This window comes from Sinohyriopsis cumingii, chromosome 11, assembly GCF_028554795.1.
Source record: "Sinohyriopsis cumingii isolate HCF-2022 chromosome 11, ASM2855479v2, whole genome shotgun sequence".
NCBI classification, from domain to species: Eukaryota; Metazoa; Mollusca; class Bivalvia; order Unionida; family Unionidae; genus Sinohyriopsis; species Sinohyriopsis cumingii.
This window is the reverse complement of record NC_142971.1, coordinates 17,316,994-17,329,857: the sequence shown is the minus strand read 5'-3', so window position 1 is coordinate 17,329,857 and position 12,864 is coordinate 17,316,994. Positions and strand designations below refer to the sequence as shown.

The 12,864-nt window shown below is 33.3% G+C and overlaps 1 protein-coding gene across 1 annotated transcript in view; it reads left to right on the top strand.

Annotated features, from left to right (window-relative positions):
• Positions 1-10,656, top strand: part of LOC149787673 (nucleoporin NUP35-like) — a 50,771-nt gene extending 40,115 nt beyond the window's left edge. The window contains exons 10-11 of the mRNA XM_089973872.1: positions 4,621-4,776; positions 6,951-10,656. Coding sequence (XP_089829998.1) covers positions 4,621-4,776; positions 6,951-7,028 — 234 coding nt within the window. The 3' untranslated portion in view covers positions 7,029-10,656. The remainder of the gene's footprint in view (positions 1-4,620; positions 4,777-6,950) is intronic.
• The last annotated feature ends 2,208 nt before the right edge of the window (positions 10,657-12,864 follow it).

Genomic DNA, 12,864 nt, shown 5'->3' with positions numbered 1-12,864 from the left:
GCCCTTACAGAGAATAAGGTAATTTAGTGCATTTTATCTTGCAGCTAATCAAAATGTTTGCCCCGTGTCCCCGAGCTTGTGTAACTGTACATAAGCTGTCAGTAACTGACACAGAGTAATTTAGTTTAGCAAGTTGTGGCTTTCAGCAAGACAAAATTTGTGTCTTCCAGAAGTATTGGTGAAATTTTTCATGTTCTCACATCAAGTTTAATTTCAGTTGAACAGTATATTCCATACATACTGCAGAAATACATTTCCTATAATTCACGATATATGTACCATTTCCTATAATTCATGATATATGTACCATTTCCTAAAAGTCAAGAGATTTGTACCATTTCCTATAAATTGGTGCTGTACAAATCTTGATAGATCTTCATTCTCTAACTAGCTTGTAAGGCTCAGGAACCAGACCTTTTTTAAGGCCCAAATCATATATACATTCACACTTGCAGAAGGATGTACAAATGATCAGGACTGAGTAAATCTTTTGTGAACAACACAGTAAGATTTGAAATATCATTTGATACTGTTCATATGTCACCATTTTTGGCATTCAGGAGAAATATGATGGATTCAGCTTGTCTTAATGCATTTTCTGGGTCACATGGATGCAAGGCAGGTTCTTCTTTAATCTGGATTGGTTGTATCCAGGCAGCAAAAGTTTGCATTACCGTGAACTTGGTTTCAGCTAACTGTGAACAGAAGGTACCTGGCTCTGTCATCACATAATGTATTGTCATATCAGGGTCTTCATTAACCCTTTCATGCATAGACTGGAACAACAAAGACACTGATTTGACAGTGCACTGTTTGAATGCAGATCTAGATCCACCTTTTTTCACTGTTTTGTGTACATTATTCAATGAAAATGTCGTGTACCTATTTGGCCCTAATTCAAATGTTGTACCAACATGTACTTGACTCTAATCAAAATATGGTATACCTGCTTTGTCCTAAATGAAATGTGTTATACCTACTTAGCCCTAATAAAAAATATGGTATACCTGGTTAGTCCTAATTGAAATTTGGTATACCTACTTGGCCCTAATCAAATTGTGGTATACATACTCCACCCTTAAAAAAATGTGGTTTACCTACTTGGCCCTAATCAAAATATGGTATACCTTCTCGGGCCTGATAAAAAATATGCTATACCTGCTTGATCCTAATTGAAATGTGGTATACCTACTTGGCCTTAACAAAAAAAGTTTTGTTTACCAGCTTGGTCCTAATTGAAATGTGGTATACTTACTTGGCCCTATTAAAAATATGGTAAACATCCTCAGCCCTAAACGAAATATGGTTTACCTACTTGACCCTAATCAAAATATGGTATACCTACTTGGCCCTAACTGAAATGTGTTATTCCTACTTAGCCCTAATCAAAATATGGTATACCTCCTCAGGCCTGATCAAAATGTGGTATACCTACTTGACCTTAATCAAAACATGGTATACATCCTCAGCCCTTATCAAAATGTGGTTTACCTACTTAGCTTTAATAAAAATAAGGTATACCTACTTGGCCCAAAACAAAATATTGTATATCTACTTGTTAATATTTGCTCAATTTTTCTCAGTTAACTTTACATTGTCAGAATCATTCAGTATTTACGATATTGCACTCGCACACACAATTCATACTGCATTCATAAAGAAACTACTTTCTATTGTAAACAAACAATGGACACAGACGCCAGCACTTTTGTTTTATTTTATTTGCCTGTGGATGAAGTAAACCAACTGTTTGAGCCATTTGAAAGTAGAGACACCAAAGTTGACAATGTGGATGAATTCATAGACTCACAAAAGAAATCTTCAGTGAGGCAGGCAACTGAACTTGATATCAGAAATGTGCAGCAATGGCTGTATGATAACTAGTTTGTAAACAAATCATGTACACTCACATAGTAGGCGTTTTATGTTTTGGTTGATTAAATTTGTTTCTGAATGGACTAAAGCAGATGATTCGTGGACTGCCACATACCAGCTGCTTTGCTACATTCCGTGTTAACTTTTTTGATACAGTGTTTTGGATTTAGGTTGGCGACAGACACCAGATTGCATAAAATTGCAGGGTCCCTACAAATAACATGCAAGTGACAAGGCATAAACTGTCTTCTTTAGCGGGTAATGAGAATGGCAAAAAATATACTTATAGTTTTACATCCTGAATTTCTTCAAAATGTACTTTCTTAGTCCTGCAAATCCAAATTATACGAGTCATGTCATGAGTTCTCAAGCTTGATTACACATTTCGAAATTGTACTGTAATTTCAACTATATTCCAAGTGCAGTTACATCCTCCTTACTGCACTCAAAATGAAATAAACATTATATTCCATAGCATCTTTTTGATAATTGCAGTTTAAAGACTTCATATTTTTCCCACATTATGATTTCAAACAGTCAATGACAGGTCAGAAACACAGTTGCAGATAACAACACGCTGCTCTGTCGCCGCTGAGAACTGATGTACTTCATGTAGAATTGGCACAGATAAATCCAGTCCATAATCACGAAATGTCATAGAGATGACAAAAATACCAAAATCTATTCATTCCAGATCAAATGAAAAAGTTGTTGCAATGCGCATTCATTCACAATAAGACTCCAATTTTCAATTTTAAGTAGACCAAAGCACCATTTTCTTTCAAAAGTTATGTCTAGCATGTGATTAAGTTCAAATTTGTATGGGCGAGTTATGTGCGTATTAATAATGTTGTGTAATGATGAATCTGTGCTTGTGTTTTTAGTTTGGAATACAGCATACATTTAGTTACTTTGTTTCGTGTAGTGTATTTTTGTTTACATAATTGAGTCTTAGGTAGAATAAGAAAATGAGCATATAATAAAAAGGTTACTGCATTTGTATGGGAGAATATGAACTCATTTTGTCGGATGGATAGACTGCACTCCCAAGGTCATACATTATTTCAATCCAAAAATCTCATTTATATTTTCCCATACAAATGCAGTAACTTATAATTATTATATGCTCATTTTTTTTTCCCGTTAACTTTACATTGTCAGAATCATTCAGTATTCCCCGATACTGAACGCGCGCGACAATACACATATAGCATTCATGTGAATAAAGGAACTACTTTCTGTTGTAAACAAACAATGACGCGGATGCACTTTTGATTTGTAAACAAATCATATACACTCGCGTAAGAGGCTCTTTACGTTGTGGTTGTTTAAATTTGTTTCTGAATGAACTTAAACATGTTTCGTGGACTGCAATAAAACCAAGCTGTTTTGGCACATTCCGCGTTGATATAACGTTACGGATTTAGGCTAGCTACATTATATAAAAGACCGAAGATTAGGTCCTTACAAATAACATACAAGTGACAAGGCATATACTGTCTTCTTTACCTGGTGATAAGAATGGCAAAATAAAATATACTTAACAGTTTTACATCCTGAATTTCCTCAAAATGTTTTTTCTTAATTCTGCAAACCGAATTACATGAGCCATGTCATAGGTTTTCAATCTGGATTACACATTTCAAAATTGTGCTGTAATTTCGATGATAAGTGCACTTGCATCCTCCTTACTGCACTCAAAATGAAATAAGCATTAAATTCCATGGCGTCTTTTTGATAATTGCAATTGAAAGACATATTTTTCCCACCTTATGATTTGAAACATTTAGTGACAGAAACAGAAACACATTTGCAGACATAAACATGCTTCTCCCACACCACTTCAATCCGATGTATTTCATGTATAATTTGCACAGATGAATCCAGTCAAAAATCAGAAACTTTCGTCAAATTGAAACAAAATACCAAAATATATTCATTCCAGATCAAATGGAAAAGTTGTTGCAATGCACATTCATTCACAATATGACTGCAAATTTCAATTTTAACTAGACACGCCATTTTCTTTCGAAAGTTATGTTGAGCGCGCGACTAAGTTCAAGTTTATCTGGTCGGAGTTATGTGCGCATTAATAATGATGTCATTGTGTAATGACAAATTTGCGCTTGTGTATTTAGTTTGGAATGCGGCATTCATTCATTTACATTGTTTCTTGTAGTGTATTTTGTTTATATAATTAAACCTTAGGTAGAATAAAACAAAATGAGCATATAATAAAAAGGTTACTGCGTTTGTATGGGAAAATATGAACTCATTTTGTCGGAAGGATATACTGCACTCACAAGTTCATGGAGTATTCCATGCCAAAACACGTTCATATTTTCCCATACAAATGTAGTAACCTATAAATACTTATCAAAATGTGGCGTACCTACTTGACGCTAAACAAAACATAGTATACCTACTTGGCCCTAAACAAAATAATCTTTGTGACTGGTAAAACGTGACATTCAGAGCAGTACACATTCATTAGGATGTAATTCAGAAGTTGCCAAATGTAAACTTTCATGTCAACAGATTCCACGTTATTTGTCATTTTTTTTTAAATTTATAAATTCAGATGATTAGCATATCTCTTTCATGAAAAGTCTTTTTTTTTAAACTGAGACTTTATTTGGATTGGAAGTTTAATAAACATGGATTTTGAGTCATTGTTTATGAATTTCATTAATTTTTTAGCTTAACTGTTAGTTGTGACAGGTTTTGTATTTCCTTATGTATCAGAAAGTAATGGAGGAAGACAAAGAAAATGGCATCAACATCAGCATCAGTACCCCTAACACCAGTAGGTTAACCTCTACACAGAGCAGCATCGGTAAAGGAAATACCCCCATCAGGCCTCTGACAGCAGCATACAAAGCAGCCCGCAGTGACAGTGAGGTAAACATCACTCTCTATGCAGTGTATGGACCATTGTCCTGTCAGATGTAGAGTGTAGATGAGTGTAGTTACTGTAATTTAGGTATTTTTAGTGTTGTTGTCTTTGAATAAAAGTCTTGTGTTTGAGAATTATTACTGTGTTTGAATAGGGATTTAAGTCTTGTGTTTGAGAATTATTACTGTTTGAATAGGGATTCAAGTCTTGTGTTTAAGGATTATTACTGTGTTTGAATAGGGATTCAAGTCTTGTGTTTGAGAATTATTACTGTGTTTGAATAGGGATTCAATTATTGTGTTTGAGAATTATTACTGTGTTTGAATAGGGATTCAAGTCTTGTGTTTGAGGATTATTACTATTTTTGAACAGGGATTAAAATCTTGTGTTTAAGGATTATTACTGTGTTTGAATATGGATTCAGGTCTTGTGTTTTGAGGATTATTACTGTGTTTGAATAGGGATTCAAGTCTTATGTTTGAGGATTATTACTGTGTTTGAATAGAAATTCAAGTCTTGTGTTTAAGGACTATTACTGTGTTTGAATAGGGATTAAAGTCTTGTGTTTGAGGATTTTTACTGTGTTTGAATAGGGATTCAAGTCTTGTGTTTGAGGATTATTACTGTGTTTGAATATGGATTCAAGTCTTGTGTTTTGAGGATTATTACTGTGTTTGAATAGGGATTCAAGTCTTGTGTTTGAGGATTATTACCGTGTTTGAATAGGGATTCAAGTCTTGTGTTTGAGGATTATTACTGTTTTTGAATAGGGATTCAAGTCTTGTGTTTAAGGACTATTACTGTGTTTGAATAGGGATTCAAGTCTTGTGTTTGAGAATTATTACTGTGTTTGAATAGGGATTCATTTATTGTGTTTGAGGATTATTACTGTGTTTGAATAGGGATTCAAGTCTTGTGTTTGAGGATTATTACTATGTTTGAATAGGGATTAAAGTCTTGTGTTTAAGGATTACTACTGTGTTTGAATAGGGATTCAAGTCTTGTCTTTGAGAATTATTACTGTGTTTGAATAGGGATTCATTTATTGTGTTTGAGAATTATTACTGTGTTTGAATAGAAATTCAAGTCTTATGTTTGAGGATTATTACTATGTTTGAATAGGGATTCAAGTCTTGTGTTTGAGGATTATTACTGTGTTTGAATAGGGATTCAAGTCTTGTGTTTGAGGATTATTACTGTGTTTGAATAGGGATTCAAGTCTTGTGTTTAAGGACTATTACTGTGTTTGAATAGGGATTCAAGTCTTGTGTTTGAGAATTATTACTGTGTTTGAATAGGGATTAAAGCCTTGTGTCTAATGAATATTAGCATGTTTGAATAGGGATTAAAGTCTTGAGTTTAAGAATTATTAGTATGTTTGAATAGGGATTAAAGCCTTGAGTTTGAGGATTATTATTAGTATTTTTGAATAGGGATTAAAGTATTGAGTTTAAGGATCATTACTATGTTTGAATAGGGATTAAAGCCTTATGTTTAAGGAATATTAGTATGTTTGAATATGGATTAAAGTATTGAGTTTAAGGATTATTGGTATTTTTGAATAGGGATTAAAGCCTTGTGTTTAAGGATTATTATTAAGTTTGAATAGGGATTAAAGCCTTGTGTTTATGGATTATTGGTATGTTTGAATAGGGATTAAAGTCTTAAGTTTAAGGATTATTATTACTATTTTTGAATAGGGATTAAAGTCTTGAGTTTAAGGATTATTGGTATGTTTGAATAGGGATTAAAGCTTTGTGTTTAAGGAATATTAGTGAGTTACAAAAGGAATGTGCTTGAGGGTTATTGGTTTCATAGAATAGGGATAACAATTGTCTGCTTGAGGATATTAGTTTTTTAGAATAGTGATAACAATTTTCTGCTTGAGGATATTAGTGTCTTAGAAATTTCAGTCAGTAAAGCCAAGCATACTGTCCACAAATCCTCAGATGCAAGACTTATTATCAATTTGCAATCAGTAACATCAAATTTAGTCCCCAAATCCTCAAATGCAGTACTACTATTGCCAAATAGCAATCAGTAAATACACAACCTGTGAGTTATTTAGATGTATCACCTGTGAGCTATTTACATGTGTCACATATGAGTTATTTACATGTAGTACTTATGAATTAGTTAGGTATATCATCAGAATTAAAACATTTTATTTACATTTCAGGTTGTAAAAGGTACACAGGCTCCACAGAAAAGTAATGGATTCATCAGCAAGACATTTGAATATGTGTTTGGATGGTGATGTTCTTGATACTTATTGTACACTATATAACAGATAAGATTTTTGTTTGAATCCTGGAGACAATTCAGGGCTGGAAAATGACAAACATTATCTACATGAATCAAAATGAAATTGCACAGATGTCATGATTTAAAAAAAAAAAAATTTGTGTTAGATTCTGATAGAAAGACAGATGTTTAAACTTGAACATAAAATGTTGGAATTGAACCAAGTATATTAGGTAAGAGTTTTCCAGCCCAGCAAAAGGCAGTCAGTCAACTGCAGTTTACTCATTGTAAAGTCTCACCTGACATTAGACAGAGAGGAGTTGCCATGGTGACAAGTGCAATGCATAATACTGTATGCAGCATAGTTTACAGATACTAAATTTTACAGTGAGACTTAAATTTGTGGATTTTTCATATTTATAAAAAAAAATTGTAATATGCAATGCTCCTACCCCCAACAAACTGTATACTTGCCAGTGTTGCAACTTTGGCAGGTTCAATTCTAGCCTGCCAGGTAATGTGAATTCAAAGCCTGCCAGATATTGTGGTTTCAAAGCCTGCCAGACATTGTGATTTCAAAGCCTGCCAGACATCGTGATTTCAAAGCCTGCCAGATATTGCAGTTTCAGAGCCTGCCAGTCATTGTGATTTCAAAGCCTGTCAGACATTGCAGTTTTTAACACCTGCCAGATATTGCAGTTTCAGAGCCTGTTTTGGGTGGTTTTTGTTATGTCACACCACTCTTACTACTTGTACTTGTGACATTTGATAAATGCTTTAAATATAAATGAGGAAACAAAAATCATGTCATACTTAATAATTTTTCAGCTATGGTAAATCCTTTTTAACCTGCAAGATAACGTTGTTTTTATTCCAGTTATCATGTCACACCACTCTGGCTACTTGTTGATTGCATACCCTGTGATTAATTTAACAAAATGTTTTACTCATCATGAGAGTGAACTATAACATAAAAAGTTTAAGTGAAATAAAACATTTATGTACAGAAAATAAAATGGGTAGAGACAAAGTTCCATTTCTCAATAGCTTTCCTGTAGTGATAGTCATTGTTTCATAATGAAATATCTTTTGGTACTATGTCTCTGGTAAGGTTTTAACATTTAGACATTGTCAGACGTTTACATATAAATAGCCTTCAGCAGATTTGGGAAAGGTCGAGTTTTGAATTGCTTTGATTAACTGTCTCTGCCAAGATAACGTATAAAGAGTACACATTTAGAAATTTTGATGAATGTTGCATCCTTAATCTCCAGTCAGTGATGTGCCACATCTCCAATCAATGTTATACAAGTAGCTGAATTTTAAAAAAGTATAGATATTGAACTACTTGATATATTTCTGTTCAAGCAATTACACAAGTTGAATTATTTACAAAGACAAAGAAGCACATCACATTAATTCAAACTACCTAGCCAAGGTTAATGTCTATACTGTCATATTTTGGTTATGACCCTCAGTTGTGAAATTTCATAAATATATCCTAACAATTTATTCTTCTTGTTTTTTTTATAATGAAAAGTAGGAATGATTGAAAAAGGCCCCAACATTGAAGATACAAACTCATCTCAGAATTTTGATTTGAGATTAACCAATTGGACATCAAAACTTTGATGTCTTGGTTTTTTTATTAGTTAGGTTTTTTAATTGTCCATATACTGTATGTAATCATCTGTAAGTGGAATCAAACTGCAAGCTGCATTGATCCAGATCTGCCATCACATAAAGCACAGGCAGATCTGGCTCTGTGCAGTTTGTTAAGAGTAATCAGTTTATCTACAAAAAATAATCCAGATGTGCCAGAACATTATGTAATGGCAATTGGACCAGGCTCATATGCAGGTAAATCTGGTAAATTAGGTAGATTACTTCACTTTCTATCAGGTGATTCAGATTGTCAGACATTTGACAAAAATGCAACTTAAGATATAAATGAGCATGCACATGAAGTATCGTAAAGAATATTTTCATGACATAAACTTGGAAATTTGATTTCTTGTGCTTAATTTCTAACATAATATAATATGAGAAACTTTTCTGTGATAATAGATAGCATGTACACTCTAAAATTAATGCAGAAATCTAAGTATATCTTTGTTTGGTTTTTTATTTAAATATGATGTTTTCATGGTGTCATGCAACTGACCAGTACACAAATATAGCACATGTATGATTGGGTGTGTACTTTGTGTAAAGAATTTGACGTTATAATTTTTGAATAGCATCAGGAATCAACCTGCAATACAAAATTAATGGCAGCTGTATATTGAATATTGTATTCCATACTGATGAGGGATAAACTATTTTATGAATGTGGCTTTTTTGTACATTTGTTGAAAATGAAATAAATGCAGTCTGAACATTATTTGGATGTAAATTTTATTTGAATATTTTGTCAAATGTTTTATCACATGACTACTGTGTTATTCATGTTAATTTACCCATATCATATTTGTTACAAAACATTTAATAACACAGATGACATCATAATGTCATGAAAAGCATAATACCAAGGTATCCAAATATGTTTCAATCATTTCACTACATAAGTCTGTGGTTTGGTAAAATAAATCTATTTTGTTTTCATCGTGTGATACATTAAATCTACATTTGTGTTTATTTAAAATTAAATTTATGAAGCTCATCAAATAGTTTTATAAATTTCATTTGAAGTAAGCATTAATGTAAACTCTTAAAAACATTGCATGACAGAGAGCAGGACACAGTATAATGACAAAGTTAAAATTAGATTTATTTTATAATGGTCACATGTTCTCAGGTTACTAAAACAAATCACATTGAAAAGTGGTTTTGGAAGGAAACTGTATGTATGAGAATTCTTTTCTCAATAAATGTTCATTGGTAAATAATAACTTTAATATTTTCTATGTTATGCAGGGTAGACAACTCTTAAAACCCAATTCTTCTGTTAATGTTATATCCCTTGGACTGTGCTTTGATCTTAATTCCACACATCAGTTTGTAGAACGATGGGCTTGTAGTTCAAAGGTTGCAGGTTTGGTACCTGCCCAAGTTGTCTGCCTTGGCATGTCGATGGGGAAAGGCGTATAGCTCCCATTTCCTTGGCAGCTGTTGGCAGTAAAGTTCTAAAAATGGAGTTCAAACCAACTAAAATAAAACATGAAACCAAAAACTCAAGGAATCCCCAGACTACAAAATTGTGTGCCCATGAACAGGTGACCTTTATATCTTGGTTAAATATGTCTATAAACTTAGAAAGAATTCATAGATATTGCACTGCTTGTTGGTTTCCATGCCATTTTTGGTATGTCGTTTTGTCTCCCTTTCACAAATGTTGCATATTTCCAGGTACATGCCATGATTTATGTCATTTTGTCTCCTTTTAACAATTGTTGCATATTTCCATGTACATGAGGGAGCCATGGTGGTTCATTGGTTAACATGCTGGACATTCAACCAAAAAGGTGTGGGTTCAAATCCTAACACTGTACCAGCCTGTGTCAGCTACCGTGGTGTTCTCCTTGGGCAAGGCTCTAAATAATGTGCTTGTGTTGCTGTGCCATAAAACACGAAACCAAAACCTACATGCCATCTTTTATATCTCTTTTTGGCTTCCTTAAACAAGTATGGATTTCCTTGTACATGCTGTCTTTGTCTTTTATTCTCCCTTTAACAAATGTTGCATGTTGCAGTTACATAATTACCTAAAAATTATGTGACCAGCATTGGATTTTACAGATGACATTTTCTAAAACGGCTTTAGTCTTATTTGACTAAACTCTGGTTATATTATGTGCATAGCAAGGTCTATGAAGCTATATTGAGCCCATTTCACAACTCAGTTGAAGGTTTAATATTGCCTTTGAAGTGGAGGAAACCAGAAGACCTGTAGGAAACATCTGAGTCAGAATGGTTCTCCATTTTCATTTGCCACTGTTTCAAGCAAGGTTCAGTTTTAAGATTGCAAAAGTGTAAATGGAACACATTTTCCCTGCACTATCCAGGTCCCCTTTTCTTTTCTTTTTTTTTTGTGGATTTTCATAGACATTACAGATAAATTTGCACATGAAGATCTCTAAAGATCAGTCAGTCAGCAGATAAAAGGACAGGTAACCATATTTGCTCATGAATGCATAATATAAGCCTAGAAATGCCTTGGCTTCATTCACTGGCTGATTATGATACATACGATTTAGAGGGTGTGGCATAGATCTCCTGATCTTGGTGTACATTGTTGACACCAGATCTTGGTATGTGATGTTCACAGTTGGGAAAAAATATGTTTAAAGAGGTGTATGCAGAATGGTGTTTATAATTTAATTTCCTAATGCTTAAATAATGGTCATTAATTATTAATATAATATAATAAGCTGTTAGAATTTAAACAGGTTCACCCTGTACATTCAGGTGCATAAATTAATTTTGACACAAAATTTGTACATGAACTTCAGGTCTGCCTTTAGAACCATCGTTAAGATATTGTTCATTTAGGTTCAAGTATAGTTGGAGAAAATACTAGTTTTTCCTGTACTGATCTGCCAGTGAGTTGGCATGTAAATGAGCCTGGGTGGTTTTCATGTTTTGATATTGGCTTCTCTGGCTGTTGTTTTATGTTTTCTGCAGAGTCTGGATTAGGTAGGAGTCTTTGCCTGTAAATAGCATATCACTAACGAATGACAGTACATAGATCAAGATCAGAGATAATATGTGATGTACATAATAATAATAATAATAACAAATGATTTGGATATCATCAGGCATTAAGATTTTATATTTTATAAGTTTAAAAAAATTGAGTGCAGCTGAAAGAATTTTGCTGCAGAATGAGCCGGCTATTTATGCAAGTCACATGATCAAAACCTAGTACTATCTTCCTGATCCAGTAAAAGAGGAACACATAATGGTGTGCCACATCATTTGTGAACTACCTGCCTATCTTAAGGCCATGCAAGTGTACGGTGTGCCCCTACATCTGTCTTGAATCTGTCAGCAATTGCTATTTTCTTTTTTTCTCATTCTTGAATTCAAAACTTAATTCAACCAAATATAGCAGACAACATCCTAGCATGAAAGTCTTTCAGCTTTATACAATTGATGCTGACCCACCATGAAACATGGCATCTGTTACTAAAAATAGAAAAACATTTAAGTGACATTTTAAAAACTGCAGAGCAGAATATGATTAAATTTTACAGAAAGCATCCTGGTATAGAGTTACTAAAACTAGGAAATTACTTATTTTCAAAAACTGCTGAAAAAAACTTTGCAAATATAAAAGCATCTTGGCATAAAGGCCTTTCAGTTTATATAGATGCTGCTGATCTGCCATCAAATTTGGCTGATAATACTAAAATATTTTTAAAACATTACCTGCAGAATTTAAATAATTTTAGGAAACATTCTGGTTTTAATCTGTGTTAATTTGATATATTACAACATGGAAAATCCTTGACATTTTAACCCTAAAATACATGTGCCTTCCTTGTCTCAAATTCAAACCATCAACAAGGTTTAGTTGAAGCATGTTGTACAGAACTTACGTAATTTTGTGGAAATAGTTTTTCCTTCATTTAGACCATATGATCTTGACCTTTGATCTTTTGACCTCAAAATAAATAACTATCAGCCATGTCTCAAGTGCAAACCATCCACAAAATTTTGGTAAAGTAGGTGATAATGAAATTGAGACATTGTGCAAAAACCATTTTTCTTCTTTTGAGTCTCTGTGGCCTTGACCTTTTATCCCGAAATCAATAGATGTCTTCCTTATATCAGATGTCAGCCATTTGCAAAGTTTGGTCAAGTTACCTGATATACAAATCCAGTTTCTATGTCTTCTATCAGTCTCT